At 39.4% G+C, this 25,351-nt stretch overlaps 1 protein-coding gene across 5 annotated transcripts in view; it reads left to right on the top strand.

The window, feature by feature from the left end:
- Positions 1-25,351, top strand: part of EXTL3 (exostosin like glycosyltransferase 3) — a 119,020-nt gene that overhangs the window by 80,356 nt on the left and 13,313 nt on the right. For 4 of the 5 annotated variants that reach the window (XM_070415520.1, XM_070415521.1, XM_070415519.1 and 1 more), the window contains 3 exons: positions 31-2,653; positions 17,791-17,918; positions 22,519-22,663. In XM_070415520.1, the coding sequence (XP_070271621.1) occupies positions 506-2,653; positions 17,791-17,918; positions 22,519-22,663 (2,421 nt within the window). In that variant the 5' untranslated portion in view covers positions 31-505. The remainder of the gene's footprint in view (positions 1-30; positions 2,654-17,790; positions 17,919-22,518; positions 22,664-25,351) is intronic. The other variant, XM_070415523.1, reaches the window with a different exon arrangement.

Raw genomic sequence — 25,351 nt, 5'->3', positions numbered from 1 at the left:
TGACACAGTTCTCTTTTTTTTTTTTTGCAGGCCTGATTGTTGGCAATGACATCGACAACAGGCTGGCATTTATTTCTGTCCTAACCAGCTACTTTATAACTGTGAATAGTAACTATGCATATTTGTTGGTCAGCCAAACCAAGGAACAAGAGCTATGGCTGTTGAAAAAGTCTGTCTGATTCCAGGTTATTTTTCCTGGGTTTCATCATCAGGGACCTCCTTTTCATCTCAACAGTGTGGTACCTTATACCATTTGATAAAGATTAAGGACATGTTCTTTGGTCAACAGCCAGAACTTAAAATCTGCTGGAATAGAGTCAGAGACCATTTCAACTACAGCTGAGGAAAATGAAATTTCCTTTTTATTTGGTGCCTTGTACAGGGAGCACACTAACTCTTATGGAAACGTGTGAGTAAAAAGAGATTGAGTTTTGTCTACTAGAAACTCATGGTTATGGCGAGTGACCCAACGTGATCAGAGAGGGCAAGAGCCACAAAGGAACTCATGACAGGCTATACCATGTTGCGGAATGGGGGTGTGGGGAATGGAGGTCAAACCTGTATGTTACGGTGGTCCAACCGTATCCGACTCACATGGCTCAGTTTTACGCTCTTCATCATTCTGGTTTTCTTCCCCCTCATTGCTCACTATTATCTCACCACTCTGGATGAGGCTGATGAGGCCGGCAAGAGGATTTTTGGCCCACGGGCGGGTAATGAGCTGTGCGAGGTAAAGCACGTGCTGGATCTTTGCCGAATCCGTGAGTCTGTAAGTGAAGAGCTGTTGCAGCTGGAAGCCAAGCGGCAAGAGCTGAACAGTGAAATTGCCAAGCTGAACCTGAAGATTGAAGCCTGTAAGAAGAGTATTGAGAATGCCAAGCAGGACCTGCTTCAACTTAAGAATGTCATTAGCCAGACTGAGCACTCTTACAAGGAGCTGATGGCCCAAAATCAGCCCAAACTTTCTCTGCCCATCCGATTGCTCCCAGAGAAGGACGATGCTGGCCTTCCTCCCCCGAAGGTCATCCGGGGTTGTCGGCTACACAATTGTTTTGATTATTCTCGCTGCCCTCTCACCTCTGGTTTTCCAGTATATGTTTATGACAGTGACCAGTTTGCCTTTGGCAGCTACCTGGATCCCTTGGTCAAGCAGGCTTTTCAGGCTACAGTACGAGCCAACATCTATGTTACAGAAAATGCGGATATTGCCTGCCTCTATGTGATATTAGTGGGAGAGATGCAGGAGCCAGTAGTGCTGCGGCCTGCTGAACTTGAGAAGCAGTTGTATTCTCTACCACATTGGCGGACAGATGGACACAACCATGTCATCATCAATCTATCACGGAAGTCAGATACACAGAACTTACTATATAATGTCAGTACTGGCCGTGCCATGGTGGCCCAGTCCACTTTCTATGCTGCCCAGTACAGACCTGGCTTTGACTTGGTAGTATCACCACTAGTCCATGCCATGTCAGAGCCCAACTTCATGGAAATCCCACCACAGGTGCCAGTTAAACGGAAATATCTCTTCACCTTCCAGGGTGAGAAGATTGAATCACTAAGATCTAGCCTTCAGGAGGCCCGATCCTTTGAAGAAGAAATCGAAGGTGACCCCCCAGCTGACTATGATGATCGTATCATTGCCACCCTAAAAGCTGTACAGGACAGCAAGCTAGATCAGGTCCTGGTAGAATTTACCTGCAAAAACCAGCCTAAACCCAGTCTGCCTACTGAGTGGGCACTGTGTGGGGAGCGGGAGGACCGCTTAGAATTACTGAAGCTTTCCACCTTTGCCCTCATTATCACCCCTGGGGACCCTCACTTGGTTATTTCATCCGGATGTGCAACACGGCTCTTCGAAGCTCTGGAAGTTGGTGCTGTCCCAGTTGTGCTGGGGGAGCAAGTCCAGCTTCCTTACCATGACATGCTGCAGTGGAATGAGGCAGCCCTGGTGGTGCCCAAGCCGCGTGTTACTGAGGTTCACTTCCTGTTACGAAGTCTTTCTGATAGTGATCTACTGGCTATGAGGCGGCAAGGCCGCTTTCTCTGGGAGACTTACTTTTCAACCGCTGACAGTATTTTCAGTACCGTGCTGGCTATGATTAGGACTCGAATACAGATCCCAGCTGCTCCCATCCGGGAAGAGGCAGCAACTGAGATCCCCCATCGTTCAGGCAAGGCGGCTGGAACAGACCCCAACATGGCTGACAATGGGGACCTGGACCTGGGGCCAGTAGAAACTGAGCCGCCTTATGCCTCGCCCAAATACCTCCGCAACTTTACCTTGACCGTCACTGACTTCTACCGCAGCTGGAACTCTGCTCCAGGGCCTTTCCATCTTTTCCCCCACACACCCTTTGACCCTGTGTTACCCTCAGAGGCCAAATTCTTGGGCTCAGGGACTGGATTTCGGCCGATTGGTGGTGGAGCTGGGGGTTCTGGCAAGGAGTTTCAGGCAGCACTTGGAGGCAATGTTCCACGGGAGCAGTTCACAGTTGTGATGTTGACTTACGAGCGGGAGGAAGTGCTTATGAACTCTTTAGAGAGATTGAACGGCCTCCCTTACCTGAACAAGGTAGTGGTGGTGTGGAATTCTCCCAAACTACCATCAGAAGACCTTCTGTGGCCTGACATTGGCGTCCCCATCATGGTAATAGAAAATGAGCAGTTTGTTTTATTGCATGAGATAGTGTTTAACTTCTAATCTCTTTTCTAAATGCATGTATAATATATATACACCTTTTTAACCTATACAGATTTTCCCTCCCCATAATATTTCTGCTTGCTTCTTTTTCAGTCTTTTCAGGCCTTGCCAGTTCCATCTCTGCTACTCCTTAAATCTTCTAAGACTCCAAAACTAAAATTGATACTGGCCTCATGAAGGTTTATGAAACCCCTTCAGTTACTCCATAGATTTCTACATCATAACAAAGACGATGAGATTGATGATGAAAAGCTAACCTTTAAGAAGCACTTGTGATCTTGGCAATGTAATTTAGCATTTATAGAACTTGTTGCTATTTCATTTCATATCTGTGGAAGCTGAGGCTTAGAGAGATTAATTATTTTGCTCAAAGTCATGATTTGTAATGGAGGAGCTGAGCTTTAGTATTTCTGACTCCAGAAGTTACAGTTTTAGTCACCTCCCAAAGGATTTAGGAAGACCGTGTCATTTATCAGGATATTATAGAAGTCTTTTGGAAGACGAGTCAGGGTTTATATTTGGGAGTTGGCAATCCTGAACCTTTCCTGTAGTCTTTTGTAGGTTCTTTCTCATTCTTTATTTTATTTGTCATGGTTAGGATGCTGTATTTTACAGGAAAAATATAGCCAAATATGCAGGATTGGATTTTAGTTCTGAGTACTTTGTTTATCCACCTTCTGATGTAAATTTGACAATCTAGAAGATTACCCATTTCTCTTAAATGCGAGGCCTTAGAGTAGGTCGTAAGTAAATGTCCAACTACTTATTCTGCAGCATAGGTGCTTTCAAGAAAAAAGGTAGTAAAGACAGGCAGAAGATCTGATCAGGCATGTGTTGCTAGACGCTTAAGAAAATTAATGTAATTTTTAGGAAGAATTTGTCTGGTAGGGAAATGTTTGGGCCAGACCAGTTTTTAAAAAATTTATTTCATTGAGAACTAATTCATGTGAAATATGTTTTTTTCGAGTTCTTTTTTTTATTCTTTAAAGTATTACATATCTCCTTTTTCCCCGATTGACCCCCCCCCCGCCGCTCCCACCCCCAGGACAAGCCCCCACCACCACCCCAGTGTCCGTGTCCATTGGTTATGTGATATAATAGAAAAGTTTGAGTTTGGAAGTGCTATATAGACCTGGGATTAAATAGTCATTTTGTGATCTTTGATTAATTAACTTCTTTGACTTTAAGGTTAAAGAGGAATAGAAAATAATACAAGTACAGAGTCTAGAAAGATGCCCAATTATTGATTCCTACTTATTCTTTTATGTTGAAGGAGTATGGCTATTCTGCCTATGTTTTGGACAGCTTTAACTCACTTTACTAATAAAGGCTTCTTGTGTCCTCTTTATAATTTCCCTTTGTTTCATAGCTATTATTGCCTACTTTCTTCTGTTCAAATCTTTTAAGTTTTCTCTCTTACTAGTACTACTGCTGCTACTTGCTTACTACTGCTGCTAATAGTTTCTCGTATTTTAATTGATTTTATAATCCGAGGCTATTCAAGACTGCATAGGGTTCTAAAAATTTTTGATCTCACCCTAGCTAGTTTGGCTCAGTGGATAGAGCGTCAGCCTGTGGAATGAAGGGTCCCGGGTTTGATTCCAGTCAAGGGCACGTACCTCAGTTGCAGGCTCCTCCCTAGCCTGGGCCCTGTCAGAGCATGTGCAGGAGGCAACCAATGATGTGTCTCTTTCACATCAGTGTTTCCTTTCTCTCCGTCTCTCCCTTTCCCACTCTCTAAAAGAACAACAAATAAATTAAAATTTTTGATCCCAGAATTTATCTTGTATATCAAGAAAAGTGTTATAAATGGGGAGACTTCTTTATAGACTTGCACCCATTCACTTTTTTCTTTCTCAGTTACAACTTTTTGAATGTCATTGAAATTAAATAAAAATTGTTCTGTAAAAGGTAGATGCTGCTCAAGCAGGACAATAAAGCAGCTTTTGTTTTCCATTTTTCCTGCGTTTTCTTTGAATTCGATAGGGATATAGAGAAGCTGATGCCACCCCGTTAACAATGACTGAAATTTGTCAGGGAACTTACCAGAACTAATCCTTTCTTTTAATTCTGGTGGGAAATAAGTAGTCCTCTTTGATTACTGGGCAGCTTATTGCAATAATACAGTGCCTAGTGGGAAAATGCCAGAAACTTTCTCAAACAAGAAAACAGTTTCAAACTAGAGAATTTTCACTCCATTCCCTAGACATTTTGTCTATGCTTTCTATTAAAGAGAGCGGGGTTTTGGGGCAGCACTTGATTTGCTGACCTCGTGGGAATAGAGCCAGCACTACCCAGGTATTAGGGTTAAGAGAGACTTGCAGCATTGTCTCCTGTGGAAAAAGGGTTCTATTATGAGGCATCTCAGAGTGGTTTTTCTACCTGAGACGCAGATGTACCCTATCCATTTCATTATAGTTAGCAGGTCTTCTTTAAAATTAGCAGCGGGTGGTTCCCAGGCAGCCTCTCATATTTCAGTCTTTCAGGGAAAATGATTTAAAATGAGCATATTGGTTGTATGAATCAACCCAGGAACCCACATGCCATTTCAGAAAATGCTGAACAATTTGTGCTTCTCTTATGCTCAGATTCCCATCTAAGCACTTGGGACAAAAGCTAGATATTTGTTGGCAATAAATTTATTGAGCTCTAGGTGTTTGAGTAGAGGGAGATTGTCTTAGGGGTACCTACTGGGATTTATATATTAAAATTCTTCATTCTTTCCTATTATTTACATAACAAAGGGGGAACTAAGTCAGATCTGGCTTGGAGTAAATATGTTATTCATGGACACCATTCCTGGTCCCTCCTGCCCCAAATGCTTTATGTAAAGACAATTTCAGTTCAAATGGGATAGGGCCTGGGCAAGGTGACAGGATTCCACCCAGAGAGATGGGGTTAGTGTCACCAGTTGAAGTAGATCTTTCATGTGAATGGTGTGGGGCTTCTGAGCAGAGGTGGTAATGGTGGGTGACTGCTCTTTCTCTGTCTCTTGCCTATTTTGTAAAGAGTTGAATCAGATTCCTAGCTCCTGGAGAGTAACAACAAAGAAAACTTGATGGAAGTCAAATGGAGAGTAGTGTTGTGCCAAGGTTTTGAAGGCTAGTCTTGAAAAACACACATAAAAAACCCTTAATATCTGGGATCACCACTTTCATGCACCTTTTTTTTTTTTTTTTTATATTTTAATAATTTTTATTTCTTAAAGTATTACAAAGAGTATTACATATGTCTCCTTTTTTCCCCCCTTGACATTCCCCCGGCCCCTCATGCACCTTTTTTTAAAAAAAAAGATATTCCACTGTTTCTAGGCCATCATTGTTTCTGATGCTATATAAGTAGTGTTTCAGATTTTTGTTTTTCTATATAATGTGTTGTTTTTCCCTGGTTGCTTTCAAGATTTTTTTTCTTGTATTTGGTTTTTAACAGTTGTGAGTGTGATGTACCTTAGCATAGTTTTCTTTGATTTTTATTCAGATTGGGGTTCACTAAGCTTGAATTTGTCCATTTATGTTTCTCATCATATTTTGGTGAAATTTTATTATTTATTTAGATATTTTTTCCTGCCCCATTCTTTCCCTCTTCTCCTTTGGGGGCTTCATTATATGTATATTAGACATTTTATATTGTTCCACAATTCTCAGTGGTTCTATTCATTTCTTTAAAATACTTTTTTTCTCTTTTTTAGTTTTGATAATTTCTATTAATCCATCATCCAGGGCACAGATTTTTGTGTCCACTGTTAATCTCATCAGGTAAGATAGTCCAGTAGATTTAAATTTCAAATACTGTATTTTGTAGTTCCCACATTTCCATGTTTTTAAAATAATAGTTTCTGTTTTTCTGCTGAGATTTCCTGTCTTTTTCCCATTCTGAGTATACTTTACTTCATTGAGTATAAATAATGATAACTACTTTAACATCTTTGTCTACTATAACAAGTAATTCAAACATATGAGTTATTTGGGGATTTGTTTTAATTGATTTTTTTTCTTGAGGACTGGGTCATGTTTTTCTGGTTCTTTTTTTTTTTTAATATATTTTATTGATTTTTTACAGAGAGGAAGGGAGAGAGATAGAGAGTTAGAAACATCGATGAGAGAGAAACATCGATCAGCTGCCTCCTGCACACCTCCCACTGGGGATGTGCCCACAACCAAGGTACATGCCCTTGACCGGAATCGAACCTGGGACCTTTCAGTTCGCAGGCCGACGCTCTATCCACTGAGCCAAACCAGTTACGGCTTTTCTGGTTCTTTATACTTCAAACAACTTTATATTGTGAATGTTATGTTGTGGAGACTTTGGATTTTGTTTTGTTTCTCTGAAAGTGTTGATATTTTAGTTTTAGTAGGCAATTAATTTAGACTTCAGCTGTTCTGCTCAAATAGTACCAAGCATGCATGGTTTTGGTGTGGGCCAGAGACTGGGTAATTTATATCCAGTTGGAGCTCCTCCTGTTTGGCTTACTCCTTTCTGGAACCTACTTTCTTCCCAAACTTTTCCCTCTTATTCTTCAGACTAGAAAGACTTCGGTATCATATGTGAGTTTAGGCTGCTCTGCATGGTGTCCACTCTGGCCTACTCTCAGGGTAAAAGCAATAATGTTATCCCCATGTTGGTAATTCCTTCCAAAATTTCAGCTCCCCTCTATAATTTGTCACTGCCATTCACTGTCTAGTACTTTCAGGTACTTGTTTTTTTGGTATTTTTCCCCAGAGTTTGTAGTTACCACCTGTAGGAGGATTGGGTCTGGCAGGAGCCTGTTCAGCATTCCTGGAAGCAGAAACCTCCAAGTGATCCCTTGTGGAGTCATAGTCTCACCCAAAATTTTGATTTGAGTTATTACTTTATTCTGACCAATTAACACAACTTCCACACTCTGCTGGATATTCTGGAAAACAGCAATAAATAGGGTTGCCTTGTTGGAGCATTTTATGGAAATGAAAACACCAGAATCTGTCCTCTTGGAGTTTTAAAACTCGGGCTGTTATGGAAGGGGACATCTTCCAGTTAGGAATGGTATTGTCTTGCTCACTCAAAACATTGCCCATCTTCACACTGTATACTCATTTCTCAGCTTTGTGACAGCCAGTGCCTTGATTTTTAATTTTTATTTCTTTTCTCCATAAAGGGTATAGCTGATTTACACAGGTGCCTGGGAAGGCCTCTTTGAAGAGGTGACATTTGAGCAGAAGCTTGAATGAAGTGAGAGAATGGGCCATGTAAATTCTAAAATCTGGAGGAACATACAGAGAATGGCAAGTGCAAGAAGCTTGTCATGTTCAAGACATGGCAAGAATACTCAGGGTGTCTAGGGTAGGGTGATTAAGGGGAGAGTTTGAAAGAAGTTTGGAGAAAGTAGAGAGCAGCACATGTAAGATGATATTTGCCATGGTAAGGAATCTAGATTTTATTTCATGTATGTGAGGGTGCCATTGGAGGGTTTTAGTAAATGATATGTGTGGGGCCAGGGGGAAAAGAGCAGGAACAATTCAAAGGCTGTTATTGCAGTAGCCTAGGTGAGGAATGCTGGCAGCTGGGACCAGCGCAGTAGTGGTAGAGGTGGTGACTTCAGCGATAAGCATATCGCACCTCCTAGTAGACTCTAAAGTCTCTGTGGAAGTGGTAAGGCCACAATGCACAATTTTTTCCCCAAATGAAAACTACAGAGATATGAAATTATTTTTCACTGCCCCTTTCCCTTTTTTTCAGCCCTTAATATTAGAATTCAAAAAGGAGAGTTCCATTTGGGGAATTTGATGTCATGCCAGGGTAGTGATGTTAATACTATTTCCCTAATAGTCTACTTAGGGAAAAGGAGAAAGACTGGAAGAGAAACTGGCTATGTAGTAAACTTGTTGTCATTAATATTCAGTGTTGAGCCTCTGCCAATTAGGCTGTGAAAGGTTTTACTTCTGACTAGACCTCAGGCAAGAGTAGAGAATTCAAAAGTCTCATTTCTTAGAAAGTTGATAGGCTTTATTTTATTTATTTATTTTTAAAATATATTTTATTGATTTCAGAGAGGAAAGAAGAGGGAGAGATAGAAACATCAATGATGAGAGAGAATCATTGATAGGCTGCCTCCTGCATGCCTCCAACCCGGGACTGAGCCTGAAACCTGGGCATGTGCTCTTGACTGGAATCAAACCCAGGACCCTTCAGTTCGCAGGCCGACGCTCTATCCACTGAGCAAAACTGGCTAGGGCGTATGCTTTATTTTTTTGTCTGTGCCCATCCTACTTTAAAAACATTGCTTGAATACATCAGATGATAATTTTCTAAAATTATGATTTCTGAGCAAAGCTAAGACGAAAAGCCTTGTCCAATTTCTTAGGTCCAAGATTGTAAAAACTTCTTGGACTACCAGACTTCACTAAATATTGGTGTATCTGGGTGTGTGTAAGATAATATTTTATTTAATAGCTTGGTGGCTAATGCTATGGCTCTCTTTTTCTGTTTAAGCATATAAAAGAAAGCTACTAGGAATTAGAAATTAGTAGCAAAAATTCTAGATGTATAAAGGAATTGCTGAAGTCAAGTTGTGTAAATGATTTACTAATCGCAGCAAATCAATCTTTAGGTAATGTCTCCCTCTCTTAGTTTATATATTTTCTTTTTACTAATTCAAAGTTAAGAGTAGGGAGACTGAGAATTGTATTGTTTTAGACCATTTGACTAATTAATACCTAAATTAGAACTTAGGTGTTAGGACTTCTGACCATAGTTCAGTGGATATTTTTCTGTTTTCAGCCAGATCAAATTTTCTTGGAAAGGCGTGCGTGCGTGCGCTCTCTCTCTCTCTCCCCCTTTCTCTCCCCCCCCACATATATACAACACATATGTATACTTAAATAAAGTGTTTACAAATTAGGAAGAGGTTATACTAATCTCATGTTATAATAACTACAATTTTTGAGCATTTTGTATGTGCTGGTTAGGCACAGTGTCATGCTCTTTATATGCATTCTCTCATTTGATGGTAAACCTAACCTATCCTGTTTTACCATGGGGATCATTGCCAACTTTTTCTCATAAGTTCAGCAGACTTATCTCATAATCTAAAATGTACTTATAATACAAATTTAAACTAAGTTATAAATGGAAAACCAATTCACAGTATTATCTTCTTATTCCTTTCCCATCTATCTTTGCACTTCCTAACTTTTTGCTCCCACAATTTCATTGAATGAATGAATCTCTTGAAAAATTGAGAAGTTTTAATGCTCCTTTTTCAGTTGTTTTCTCTCTGTGGATCACCTCCCATCCAATCGCCTCAAACTCTATTTCACATACCTTACAAGTAAGCACCTGTGATGATGTGCTTCTACCTAGACCTCATTTTCTGATTATCAAGCTCTATGGTGGGTTACTTCTTTAAGTTAGAGGAAAGGATAGGATGGAAGACAGAATTAGTAGCTTTTTACCTTTATTGCCTGTAAGATAAGTTTCATTCTCAGCAGTGGATTCATTACCATTATGTGTGTATTGATTGCATGACTGGAGACTTGGTTTGGCTGGGCAAAATTTGACCTTAAAGAGAAAAAAGGACATTGTAAGTATATTTAAATTGCTGAATTTAGTAGGTGGCATTTGTGTTTGTATGGTTTTATATTTTTCACATACATTTTCTAATTTTATTGCTTCTCAGGCATATTCTACATCTTTGTGTTTTCTGTCTGTGGTCTACTTTATGACTAGGGTTAATTCACTTAATCTCTTCATGTTCTATTTTTCTTGCCTACCTAGACCTGCTTATGACTAATTATGAGCTGCTTTCATTTAGGTGGTTCCTCCATTTGAATCCAAATTCATTCTGCTTCACTTGAGCAACTATCTCTAAATTGTTGAAATGTTCATTTGTTCTTGATACATTTCCATCCCTTGCATATTAAGAGATCTTTGCTAATTGGGAATCACATTTATCATGGTAGTTAATTTATGATGTGAATTGATACTTTGCTAATTAATGTAGATTGTTGATTCTGTTTGGATTTAGAACTTAAATGCCTTGTTAACATACTAGGAGAAAAGACCCTGTTAGAGTAGTAGTTATTTTATTATTCAGAAACTCCAGAATTCTCAACACCAAGTTGAATGTTAACTAAAGTTACTAATTTCTTGATCTTGCATGTACTTGTATACATTTGCATATGGTAGGGTTCTTGGCCATGATTGCTGTACTGGTCCACTGTGATGAGAAGAAAGGTACAATGAGAAAATCAAGGCTTTTATGAATGATAGTTAAACAGAAGAACTAGTGAAGCATCATCAGGGAGCATTGCACATGAAACAAAAAAGTTAATGTTAGTGAGCATTGCTCCTGACTTGATTGTTCTAGGTTGATGGATTTTTTTCTGTAGAAAACTAGACTCAATTCTAAGAGGTGTCAGTATATTGAATGTTTATGGTTTTTATATATAAACTTCTCAAGTCTTTTTTTTTTTTAAATTTTAAAGCAATGAATTTTATTTATTTATTTATTTATTTATTTTTTATTTTTATTTTTTTCGCTAAAAGTATTACAAAGGGTATTACATAAGTGTCCTTTTTTTCCCCCCCGGCCCTTGACAAACCCCTCCCCTCCCTTACCCCCCAGTGTCTTATGTCCATTAGTTATGCTTTTATGGATGCATACAAGTCCTTCGGTTGATCTCTTACTCCCCTCCCTCCTGTCCCCCAACCCTCCCTGGCCTTCCCACTGCAGTTTGACAATCAGTTTGAGGCAGCTCTGCCTCTGTATCTATTATTGTTCAAAAGTTTGTAATGGTCTTTATTATCCATGAATGAGTGAGATCATGTGGTATTTTTCCTTCATTGACTGGCTTGTTTCACTTAGCATAATGCTCTCCAGTTCCATCCATGCTGTTGCAAATGGTAAGAGTTCCTTCTTTTTTACAGCAGCATAGTATTCCATCGTGTAGATGTACCACAGTTTTCTAATCCATTCATCTACTGATGGGCACTTAGGCTGTTTCCAGATTTTAGCTATGGTGAATTGTGCTGCTATGAACATAGGGGTGCATATATCCTTTCTGATTGGTGTTTCTGGTTTCTTGGGATATATTCCTAGAAGTGGGATCACAGGGTCAAATGGGAGTTCCATTTCCAATTTTTTGAGGAAACTCCATACTGTCTTCCATAGTGGCTGCACCAGTCTGCATTCCCACCAGCAGTGCACAAGTGTTCCTTTTTCTCCACATCCTCTCCAGCACTTGTCGTTTGTTGATTTGTTGATGATGGCCATTCTGACAGGTGTGAGATGGTACCTCATTGTTGTTTTGATTTGCATCTCTCGGATGATTAGTGACTTTGAGCATGTTTTCATATGTCTCTTGGCTTTCTGAATGTCCTCTTTTGAAAGGTGTCTATTTAGATCCTTTGCCCATTTTTTGATTGGATTGTTTATCTTCTTTTTGTTAAGTTGTGTGAGTTCCCTATAAATTTTGGAGATTAAGCCCTTATCAGATATGACGTTGGCAAATATGTTTTCCCACGAAGTGGGTTTTCTTGTTGTTTTGTTGATGGTTTCTTTTGCTGTGCAGAAGCTTTTTATTTTGATGTAGTCCCATTTGTTCATTTTCTCTTTAGTTTCAACTGCTCTAGGAGCTGTATCAGTGAAGAAATTGCTTTGGCATATGTCTGAGATTTTGTTGCCTTTGTATTCTTCTAGAATTTTTATGGTTTCCTGTCGTACATTTAAGTCCTTTATCCATTTTGAGTTTATTCTTGTGTATGATGTAAGTTGGTGATCTAGTTTCATTTTCTTGCATATATCTGTCCAATTTTCCCAACACCATTTATTGAAGAGACTATCTTGGCTCCATTGTATGTTCATGCCTCCTTTGTCAAAAATTAATTGAGCATATTGGTTCGGGCTAATTTCTGGACTCTCTATTCTATTCCATTGATCTATATGTCTGTTCTTGTGCCAGTACCAGGCAGTTTTGAGAACAGTGGCTTTGTAATACAGCTTGATATCTGGCATTGAGATCCCACCTACTTTGTTTTTTCTCAGGATCGTTGCAGCTATTCGGGGTCTTTTTTTATTCCAAATGAATTTTTGGAGAGTTCGTTCTAGATCTTTGAAGAAGGCCATTGGTATTTTAATGGGAAGTGCGTTGAATTTATAGATTGCTTTGGGTAGTATGGACATTTTAATGATGTTGATTCTACCAATCCAAGAACATGGTATGTTCTTCGATCTCTTTATGTCTTACTCTATCTCTTTTTTCAACGTCCTGTAGTTTTCTGAGTAGAGAGGTCTTTTACCTCTTTAGTTAAGTTTATTCCTAGGTATCTTAATTTTTTTGGTGCGATGGTAAATGGGATTGTTTTTATAATCTCTCTTTCTGAAAGCTCACTATTGGTGTATAGAAATGCCTCAGATTTCTTGGGGTTAATTTTGTATCCTGCTACATTGCCAAATTCATGTATTAAGTCTAGTAGTTTTTTGATGGAGTCTCTAGGGTTTTGTATGTATAATATCATGTCATCTGCAAATAAGGACAGTTTTACTTCCTCTTTTCCAATTTGGATGCCTTTTATTTCTTCTTCTTGTCTATTTGCAATGGCTAATACTTCCAGGACTATGTTGAACAGGAGTGGTGAGAGTGGGCATCCCTGTCTTGTTCCTGTTCTTAGGGGAAATGGTGTTAGTTTTTGTCCATTGAGTATGATGTTGGCTGTGGGCCTGTCAACTTCTCAAGTCTTTATTTCACATTCTGAAAATAGAATGTGCAGGGCTAAATTAGGTACTGCTTCCTACTCATTCATTCATTCATTCACTTATAGAACATTTGTTGAACATCTGTGTGCCAGGCACTGTGTTCTATACATTCTGGTCAGTGTTACACCAGTACTTATATTAGTAACTTGAAGATAAGTCTTCATGGTCACATTACTAAGGTGTAATCATAGGCATTGCTAAGGAAGAGGAGCATTGTTTTAAGTAGAAATAAAACATTAACAAAAATGAGAATATTTCCTAAACATGATATACTACTTTGGCTTACCTTTCTGATTACTCATTTCTTTAACATTCTGATGGCTATTCTTAAACAGCCACCAACGCTGATTTGTATGTCTGCATTACAAATATTTGAGTCTTTTTGTCCTTCTGATTTTGGTGCCAGAATGGATCATGGTGGTTTGCTGATCTTTTTCTAGCCTTTAAGTACTATAGCTTTGAAGTAAAATTGTTAGAAGAAAGCCCCCCTGCTTTACTAGTAATTTCAGTTTGTATTTGCAGAGTTTGTAAGGCTAGAAATCTCTTTTTTGTTATGGGGGAAAGGTGACTGTCCTTAAATAATGAGCTACATTTATTCTTGGAAGTTTGCTTTGCTGTCTCCTGGTGGTTGACTATAAATTAGGGTGTCTTAGCAGTGGCACCAGAGACTTTTGGGCTGTATAATTCTTTGTTGTGTGGGGCTGTCCTGTGCTTTGTAGGATTTAGCAGCATTCCTGGCCTCTTCCCACTGAATGTAAATAGCTCACCTCCCCGCTGCCACAGTTGTGATAACCAGAAATGTCCACAGATCCTGTCACACGTCCAGTGTGAGGTAGAAATCACTTCTAGTCGAGAACCACTGCTCTGAATTCTTAAGGTAGACTTAGTGACCACAGTAGTTTGTGAGCTAACCACAAGTAAGCTGCTGCAGTACTTGATGTTGTGTTTCTGTGAATCCTTAAAGCTTTTTTGTTGTTGTTCTGATGGCTATTGCTTCACTTCCCTAATGCTGAAAGTTGCTGTCATCCAGCCCAGAGAAGTTGTGCCAGGACAAGCACTGTATGTATTCCTGGAAGCCATAGCAGTTGTTCCTAATGGAGTTTAATAAGCTTGCTCAATAGCTGGATGTGAAATCTAGGACAAAACACTTTGGTATTAGACCTAAGTCTTCCAAAGGACAGATAGGTCCTCTTGATTTGATTTACCTTGTAAATTGGACAAAATACTGGATACACTCTAGGTAGCACATCACGATCATTTTAGGTTTTTGTTGTTTCTTGCTTTTAGATTAAGAATTAGGTTGTTTGCCTTAGCCCAGTGATCGGCAAACTCATTAGTCAGCAGAGCCAAATAGCAACAGTACAACGATTGAAATTTCTTTTGAGAGCCAAATTTTTTAAACTTAAACTATATAGGTAGGTACATTGTTATTAACCTAATTAGGGTACTCCTAAGGCTTAGGAAGAGCCACACTCAAGGGGCCAAAAAGCCGCATGTGGCTCGTGAGCTGCAGTTTGCCGACCACGGCCTTAGCCGGTTTGGCTCAATGGATAGAGCGTTGCCCTGTGGACTCAAGGGTCCCAGGTTCGATTCCGGTTGGGGCACATCCCCAGTAGGGGGTGTGCAGGAGGCAGCTGATCAATGTTTCTCTCTCATCGATGTTTCTGATTCTCTATCCCTCTCCCTGCCTCTCTGTAAAAAATCAATAAAATATATTTTTTAAAAAAGAATTAAGTTGTTTATAGGATTGCCAAGTTTGGCTGGTAAACAACTTCAGTTTTTGCATACAACATGGGGCTGTGTTGATTTAGCAAAAGGCTGCTTACTTAAATGTTTGCACAGCTAGTAAGCGGTGGAATTGGGATATGAACTCAAGCTTTTCTGATTAACTCCAAAGCCAGGCTTTTAAAATCCTCTGTACCAGCACCTTTCAGAACTTAATGTGCATAGGAGTCACCTGGGGATTTTGTTAAACTGTAGGTTCTGACTTGGTAGTTTTGGGGATAAGCCTTCAGTTCTTCATTTTAACAGTGCCAGGTGATGCCTGCCTTGTTGGTCTTTGAATCACACCTGAGTACTGAAGCTCTGTGCTATGTTCCTGGGTTACTAATTTTGCTGTAGCTAATCCTCCTGGTGATTAACCCACAAAATTGTTAATAGAAAGTGGCATAGAAAGAATTGGATTTTTCAGTCATTTTTTCTTCATTTTAAGCTGTGTGTATTCTCTACTGGATTTTAAGCTGTTTTTATTCATTGCTAGAGTTGAGGGGAGCTTTGTTCATCTGAACCTGCAGAATTCCAGTTCTGTATTTAAGTGAATAGTAGGCATGTGAATAAAATGAATGATCTGAGCAAGGGTAGTTTGTTGGGGGCATTTGTGTGAACAACTACTGTACATAGTCCATTGATTCTAAGGTAGATGTTATTTTACATTTTAACATTCTGAACTCAGGTGTGTCTTAAGATAGATGATGTTTTGCCATTGCCACGCTTGGTTTTTGGCTTCTGCTACTTCTGGCCACCTTCCCATTCCCCGCAGAATGGAGCCTGGCAGCTACTGCACTGTGTACTTGGCTGTCTCCCCCTCCTCTTTCCCCTGATTCAGGCTTCAGTGCCTTTGTTCTGTCACTGCTGTATCTGAGCCTGGGATTCTGGGCTACAAGCTCAGGGATTTTTATACTGGTCAAATGTGCTGTAGGGCAAGATGGATTTCTGTGTCTGTTGCTTAGCTCTGACATCTGTTCTATGGAGTAGCAAATCTATTACAGGTCCTTCCTTGTCTTGACTTGAGAGAAACTCATCTGGGGCTGAGGCAGTCTTAAAAAGCTCTTTAATAAAGTAAACATATAAACTATTTCATGAGCTTTCTTATTTAGCAGCATTTTTCTTTCCTGATGCTACAGAAATTAATAATGCATTTGCCTTGGGGCTTTGGTTTAACGAGATTTATAAATATATGATTAGCAGAAAAAGACTAATTTGGAGTTAGAAGGTAGGAGAGTCTCGCTCTGCCACTTGCAAATTGTCCATGTATAAAGTGAGAGGTGGACCGGATGATCTCTGAGGTCCTTCTCCCTCTCAGCTAACTGGATTCTGAGTGTGCTAGAATGCATTAATTGAATTAATTGAAGTATGAGGGCTTTGTTTTAAGAATATAGAAGTGATTAATTTTGACAAGGGGAGGGTAGTGACAGGAACCCTCTGAGCTGGGTCTCCAGGGAGAGAATAATTTTGGTAGAAAAACAGGAGAAAGAATATTTTAAGCTGAAGAAACAATACTCGTGAGGTTATGGAAATACCTTTGAAATCATTTGTAAACCTTTAGACCCTGAATATAATTACAGTCATCATGGTAGGTAAAAGTTATCCTCAGTACAGGTAAAACATTCTGTTTAGAATAAGATGACCCATCCTGGCTTTCTGAAAAGATCACCTCCCAAGAAGCTCGCTTTGTTTCTGGTTTTTGAAAATAATATGATGGCTTTTCATTAGTTGGATTAATTCGAAATAGATACCATAAAAATAAGATGAGCTATCAAAGACTAAGAATGGTCATCCTTGTTTATTTGCATATTATGGGACAAGGTGAATAACAAAGCTACTACTTACATTGTGGTAAACTATGCTTATCTGACATAGGGCTTAAATATAATTTTTAAAAATTATAATGTAGTTCAGTTTGGGCACTAATCTTTGTTTTATGAAGAAAATACTGCTTTGCACATACGGGTCACTTTGGATAGAGATTGCTTGAATTGGGATTTGCTGTATACACAGAAACTGTTAGTTTTACTGAATTTAGGTACACCTTGAAAGAAAAAGCTTTTGTGTATGTAGTCAGTGTTACAGGTAGAAATTGCACAGGTGAAGTAATTCACCTCAGTAGGATAGGCAATCCAGTTTTTTTAATACCAAAAAAGGCCTTAAAATTGGTCAGAAATGACATAGACTCAAGAGGTTTCTGAGTTTGTTTTTAAAGTTTAGGAGCAAAACGGGGTATTCCAGATCAGGGAATAAGATCTCAGTTTGGCTCTGCCACCTTGTGTTCTCTTGGGAAAGTTATTTTTTATTTCCTTAGAATGTGTTTAATCACATGTGTAAAATAATCCTCAGCTTTAGCTTATTTCACCAGGAAATTAGTTAGCAAATAAATAAGGCTTAAAATGTGTACTCCTCATTATTATAAGGCAGTTTTTATCCCTGAAAGTCATATGCTAGATTATACAAGTGGTAGGTAATCAGACAAAATTACTCAATAAATTTAGCCAGTTTCCTTTGACCTAAGGGCAGTTTTGGTTTTGCATTCTATAATGTGGCATTGATCGTTAGTGTTTTTCCTTCCTTTTTACAGGTGGTCCGTACTGAGAAGAACAGTTTGAATAATCGATTCTTGCCCTGGAATGAAATTGAGACAGAGGCCATCCTGTCTATTGATGATGATGCTCATCTCCGGCATGATGAAATCATGTTTGGGTTTCGGTGAGGAGCTGACTTTCAATCAAGAAACATTTTCATTTGCAAGTGAAAGATAACCAAGTCAGCCCTAGCTGGTTTGGCTCAGTGGATAGAGTGTTGACTTGTGGACCAAAGGGTCCCAGGTTCGATTCTGGCCAAGGGCACATGCCTGGGTTGCGGGCTCGATCCCCAGTAAGGGGCATGCAAGAGGCAGCCAATCAGTGATTCTCTCGCATCATTGATGTTTCTCTCTCTCTCTCTCCCTTCCTCTCTAAAATCAATAAAATATATATTTTTTTAAAAGAAAGATAACCAAGTCAACATGAATCAGCTGCCAAATCAATTTCTTGACTCATAGTATCTGGCTGAGAAATCCTTAGAAGGTTGTAAGGGTCTTAAGACAAGCTGGATCCAGGGTTGTAGGTGAGATCGGAGAACTCCATTTCTCTTCATCTCTAGGTTCTGTTTTCCTCTGTGTTGCCTGTGCTCTCATATAGGCACTTCGTCAGAAGCGAGGAAGATGGAATTCTTTGATTGGCTGGACAGGGTTACCTGCCTAATCCTGGAGTAGATCATCCTCTAACTCAGCAGTTCTCAACCTGTGGGTCTCGACCCCTTTGGGGGTCGAACGACCCTTTCACAGGGGTCGCCTAAGACCATCGGAAAACAGAATTACATATTGTTTTTGTGATTAATTACTATGCTTTAATTATGTTCAATTTGTAACAATGAAAATACATCCTGCATATCAGATATTTACATTACCATTCATAACAGTAGCAAAATTAACAATTATGAAGTAGCAATGAAAATAATTTTATGATTGGGGGTCACCACAACATGAGGAACTGTATTAAAGGGTCGCAGCATTAGGAAGGTTGAGAACCACTGCTCTAACTGAAAACCATATAGACTGAGAATGGAGGCAAAGGGTAGTTCCCTAAAGGAAATGTGAGGCAGGCAGAAACATGTTGCCGTGTATTGGGGCAATGGAACAGTGCCAGAATCCTGGTGCCTGAAAGATTTGAGCAACGATGGGATTGGATGCAAAGATCCAGGAGGAAAAATAGGGGGAGGAAGAAGAGGTGGTTATGATGAACGACATTTGTTGAATCTGTACTGTGTGCCAAAGACTAGTTGAATGCGTTGGCATATCTCATTCATCCTCCTAAAACTTGGTGTAAGTTGTAGTCATCTCCATGTTACCCAGGAGTAAATTGAGATCCAAGAGAACAAAACCGTGAAGCTAGAAAGTAAGTGGCAGAGCTGGAGTTCTAACAGGCTTGTCTGATTCCAGAACTTCCACTCAAACACCTTTTAAAAAAAATTTAGTAGTTCTTGTTTGGGCTTAAATATCCCAGACAAGATCATGTTCCCACCTCTTGAGGGAACATAGGAAAGAGAATGGAGTAGATCAGAGCTACTCAGAGTGTGTCATGGACTGGTGTATGGGCCCGTGGACAGTTTATTGCCTGTTCACAGAGAGTTAAGTTTAAAATTGAAGGTAAGCATTTAAATACTTTTAAAGCAATTTGACAGTTACTGTGACATCAAGGTGTTTGATCGTTTATCTTGCAATTCACTTTTGGTAACATTCATTGCATATCATTCACTCATTTAAATATGCCATTCAATGTTTTTTAGTACATTTACAAAGTTGTGCAACCATCACCACGCTATATTTTAGAAATTTTCATTACCACCAAAAGAAATGCTGTCCCCATTAACATTTCCTTCCAGCCCCTCTAAAGCCTAGGCAATCATTAATCTCTTGTGGACATTTCATATAAATGGTACTATAAAATATGTGCTCTTTTTTAAAAAATTGATTTTAGAGAGAGGAGGGAAGAGAGAGATAGAGACAGAGACATGCACAGAAAGAAAAACATTGATGTGAGAGAGAAACATTGATCAGTTGCCTCCTGTATGCACCCTGACTGGGGATCAAACCTGCAACCTAGGTATGTGCCCTGACCTGGAATTAAACCTGCCACCTTTTGGTGTATGAGATGATGCTCCAAATCTCAACTGAGCCCCACTGGCCAGGGCAAAATATATGCCCTTTTGTAACTGATTTTTTTCACTTAACATAGTGTTTTCAAGGTCCATTCATCTTGTAGCATGTGTCAGTACTTCATTCATTTTGTATGGTAGTTATCCTTTTAATACATTTAAAGAATAATTCATCAAAGGGAAGGTATGCCAAAGCATGATCTATGATATAGCATATAGATTAAAAATATTCAGTGCAGCATAAGTTTGAATATAATGTTAAGGAACTTATGTATAACACTTTCAAATGTAAATTGGTAGCATTATATATAATTGGTATTTTTGAATATCTGACTTTCAAATATGTATTGTGACCGTGGTATCTAAAACTCTTGATGCATCATCCCAGGAATTTAAGTCTTTAAATTAAGTTTATCTTGTGTCAGTGCTTCCACGTTGATTTTTTTCTTTATTATTTAATAGAAAATTAACATTTGGTCAGCCATCTCATGGTTGACAGTCTTTAACTAATTAGGTATGTTACCTTTTAATATTGCATAGCAAGTGAGGTTTTGCTTTATTAAGAACTGTCTACATTATAGACTTAAATCAGCCACATCAGATAACTGAAATACTCAGTTTCCAATCCTTTCTTCTGATGATATTTCAGGGATAGTAAGAGCAATAGGCATTTGATGAGATTAGAATTTTTAAAAAAAATATATTTTATTGATTTTTTACAGAGAGGAAGGGAGAGGGATAGAGAGTTAGAAACATGGATGAGAGAGAAACATTGATCAGCTGCCTCCTGCACACTCTGTACTGGAGATGTGCCTGCAGCAAAGGTACATGCCCTTGACGGGAATCGAACCCGGGACCTTTCAGTCCTCAGGCTGATGCTCTATCCACTGACCCAAACCGGTTAGGGCGAGATTAGAATTTTTAGGGGTATTGATATAATATTTGGTTATACCAGTGTACTTACTAGCCATCTTTAAATCCTGGGTATGTCAAATTATATTACAGAAATTTCTAATAGCTTTTTAAATTAGTAATTTGGAGACAGTTTTAGGTTCTAAATTAGGATAGAGGTAGGGACTTGGGCAGGAGATGGCAGAAAGCCCAGGTGATACAAGTGTGGTTTCTTATCTGTTTGGACCGGATTAGTTGCTTTTGAATTTAATAGGAGAGGAATTGTTTTGAAGTGAAATCGAATGTGTTTTAGGAATTGAATTTCCATGTAAGTGATGAGGGCTTTTCTCAAGCGGTTTATTTTATTTTTTATTTTTTTTCCCTTTATTGAATAAGATATTACAAATGTGTCCTTATCCCCCCAATGTCCCCTCCCTCCCTCCCTCCAATCCTGCCCTCACCCTCATCTCAAGCAGTTTAAATCTCTCTTTGGGGCTGAGGTGAAGTAGGAAGTAGTGGTTCATTGTTTACAGGACCCCGAAGCAGGGCTGATGGGTTCTGTGGAGCAGAAGTGCTTTCAGCTCTAGGATTTTAGCCTGGAAAACTGGGGGACTGATTCTGTTTGTCGTTTTACCTGTAAATTTGGGGATGATGTAAAATTTTATCCTGGAAACATTGAATTTTCAATTTATTTATTGCATTTATGAAAGCTTTTATTTACATGGTCCTATAGACCACTTTTTATGGTGTAGGTCTCTCCCTCAATTCTGCTTAAATCAGGAATTAAGACTGTTGGACCTTACAGAGACTTGACTTGGGGTGGTGAACACACAGTACAGTGTACAGATGATGTGTTGAGGAATTGTGCACCTGAAACCTGTAGAGTTATGTTTTTTTTAAATTCTCACCCGAGGATATTTTTTCATTGATTTTAGAGGGAGTAGAAAAGAGAGGGAAAGACAGAGAAACATTGATGTGAGAGAGACACATTGATTGGTTGCCTCCTGTACATGCCCTGACCAGTGCCCAAGCCCACAACCGAGGTACATACCCTTGACCAGAATCGAACCCGGGACCCCTCAGTCCTCAGGCCAACGCTCTATCCACCGAGCCAAACTGGCTAGGGCTAACCTGTACAGTTTTATTAACCAGTGTCACCCCAATAAATTCAATAAAAAGGCAAAAAAGAAAGACTGTTGGACCTTACTCCAGGCAGCAGTCTCCTGTGTTTAGACCAGTGGTCTCTAAGCTTCTTTTATAGTATACGCACTCAGGAAAAGAAAAATTAAGTATGCAATATACATCAGTTATATACATATATGTCTAGTGTACTAATGTAGCATGCTCATTAAAAATAAAACTTTTTAGATAAAAAGTAAATAGGAGTAGACATTTATATCTTCTTTCTGCTTCTTAGCAGAATATTATGCATCCCATGTTATTCCAGCTTGTTCTTTCTGTAAGGGCGGGAGAGATGCTGGCTGCCAGGAATTAGAGAAGCAGTAATAATAAGCTGGTGCTTATTAAGGAAGCTAGATGTGTCGCTCATTACTTGTTTTTATCCTATTTGGCTTGCGATTTTGTTATTAAAAACAACAACAACAAAAAGAAGGAACAGCCTAAGAACCAGAACCTGCAAGATATAGGCAGTAATCTTAAATGTTTCTGATAATCTTAGAGCTTTGTACTTAGGTGTGTACATATACTTGTGCTTTTCGAGGGTGTGGAGAGAAGCACGGGACCGCATTGTGGGTTTCCCTGGCCGTTACCATGCATGGGACATCCCTCATCAGTCCTGGCTCTACAACTCCAACTACTCCTGTGAGCTGTCCATGGTGCTGACAGGTGCTGCCTTCTTTCACAAGGTAAGACAAGATTTGGTAAGAATGGCATGAGCTTGGTAAGAATTCAGCTTTTATGTTGCAGTGTAATGCTTCCCTAAATTTATCTCTCCTAGTGCTTCTCATATGTCCCTTCTTTGCTAGAAATAAGTTATTTCTGTTTTTAAAGACAGAGATCAAGATGCTTAGAGCAACTCTGGAATAAAAAGTCAGGGTGAGAAGACGGCCTATACAATTGTATGTAGGCCACTAGGTGAATTAAGTTCATCTTTCTGGGCCTTACCTCGTCATCTGTAAAATTGAGAGCGTTGTGCTAAACTTACATCCAGTCTCAACATTGCTATTCCAGCTACGGCCTGGCACAGAGGGCTGAGCCTGGTACTCTTCTGACTCAGGCTCGCCACCACTCTCCCAAGCCCCACCACAGGCCTCTATCTGTTGTGGCTCTGTATTCTGTTTGATTCCTTAGAGCTTGTAACCTTCATGCCTCCACATCCCAATTTTCATTGATTATCCGACATGCAAACCCCTCCAGTTATTACTCCTCACCTGTACTGTTATTGCTAAACTGTTCTATTTTGTTTGTTTGTTTGTTTGCTCCTGACTCATCTTCTCTCAGTTTCTCATCTGTTCTATAAAGTAGCCACTGGCCACTTGTGACTATTGAGCACTTGAAATGTGGCTGATGCGCAAATGTTGAGATGTGCTGTAGTGTAAAGTACACACCAGACTGAAAACTTAGCATGAAAGAAGGCAAACTATCTCAATAATTTTTTATATTGACTAAATGCTGAAATGCACTTATTTTGGGTATATTGGATTAAGTAAAATATATTACTAATTAATTTTACTGTGTCTTTTTGCTTTTAAAAATGTGGCTACTGAAAATTTAAAATTACATGTGTGACTCATTATATTTCCATTGGATAGTGCTGCTCTGTACCTTCCCTCTCAGTTCTTCCTCTGGACTCTGAAGAATCCCTGTTCTCAGATAACCAACTCACCTACAACCCATGGAACACCTCCTCTGTCTCCTTGACCTGATGGAAACCTGACTTTTCTCTAAGGAGAAAAGTATTTTTTCTGCAAACAGGATTGAGGCTACTCATCTCCCAGATTTATACTTTGGATCAGGAAAGGTGCAGAGAACTTTTCACTGCTTATCAATGACATATCTCGACAATTCTCAACTGACATATGAAATCTCATTGGAGGCTCATGGCATCTGTCTTGTTGCTGCTGTCCACCAGCCTCATAATCATTCCCTCACAGTCATCAGGATGTTAGTACCTGGCCCGTCATCCTAATCTCCATTCTATGCTGTCGGTCATTCTGGGTGACTCATTCCCCTTATGAAGACCCACCCACCGTACTGTCTTCCCTATAAATGTTGAAGTATCTCAGGGTTCCAGCTTCATCTAGTGCTCTTCTTACTTTGTGTTTTCCTTAGACGTTCTCTCATACTCACAAGGTCTTGTGGCTTTCCTTACACCTATAAGCTGATGATTTCTGTATCCATATTCCAGCCTTGGCCCTTCCTTGAGATCTGTACTTGTATATTTAATTGTTTCCAGGTCATCCCCTATATGTCCCTGTGGTCCTTCAAACGGAATTTTCCTCCAAGAAGCCCGTGATTTCCCATCCCCTTCAATTCCCTCAACTCTTTTGCTCCTCGTTTATTTCATATCTCAGATGGTGGCATCTTGCAAGTCATCTCAAATAGGACCTTGAAAATTATGTCACTGGGGACATTTGAACCAGCCTAGGAATTCATTAAACTTGCAGCTCATTTTTCTTTTTAAAGTATAACTGTTACGCTCATCCCATTCTTGAGTCTTGCCCTTGTGCTTATTTTCTAAACTTGGATGGGCTTTGGTTGGGCTGGGGATTCAAGGAGGAGTAGAGAGCATCTGGCTGAAAACTACCTAGGAGTCTTTTATTTTCACACTGGTCGTCTGAGAAAGAGCCACTGATTTTAGCAGTGTCTGCTCATAAATAACTTGAGAATTTGTCTTCTGAAAAGTCTGCCTTCTCAATTCTCTGATGGCTCTATAAAAGTTACAGTAGTCAGATCTCTTTACTTTCAAGTAATAAATAATTAATAAAACTTAGGGTTTTGGGTTTTTTTTTTTCTGTTTGAAAATCTAGAGCAGAGTTTACAAACTAGCAGCCCCCAAGCCTTCTGTGGCTTAAAGAATGTTACTTTACAAAAAGATTGGGACCTTAATGAAGATGAAAGTCAGGCCACACAGGGCAGTGTTTCTGCCTGACACCAACTGGCTGGAGCTGCGTAGCCGCTGTCCCTGTACCTGGGCATGTATGTGCTTATTTTCTCCATGACTATTTTTCTTACACCCATTTCTTTAAAATGTTGTGTATTTGCCTTACTTGTTTGATCCTGGAAAGCAATTAAGTGGTCATTCCCTAATCTGGAACAGTCTTTTTTTCAGTTACAGTTGACATTCAATATTATATTAGTTTCTGGTGTACAACATAGTGGTTAGAGATTTACATAACGTATTAAGTGATCACCCCCATAAGTCTAGTACTCACCTGACACCATACATTGTTAGTATATTATTGATGATGTTCCCTATGCTGTACTTTTATATCCCCAGGACTATTTGTAACTGCCAATTAGTACTTTTTAATCCCTTCACCTTTTTCACCCACCCCCCAGTACTCCTTCTGACAGCCATCAGTTTGTTCTCT

This window comes from Myotis yumanensis, unplaced genomic scaffold (genome assembly GCF_028538775.1).
Source record: "Myotis yumanensis isolate MYYU_CA2020_CCGP unplaced genomic scaffold, mMyoYum1.0.hap1 SCAF_5, whole genome shotgun sequence".
NCBI classification, from domain to species: Eukaryota; Metazoa; Chordata; class Mammalia; order Chiroptera; family Vespertilionidae; genus Myotis; species Myotis yumanensis.
Note: the sequence above shows the minus strand (reverse complement) of the source record. Positions and strands in the feature narration are given on the sequence as shown.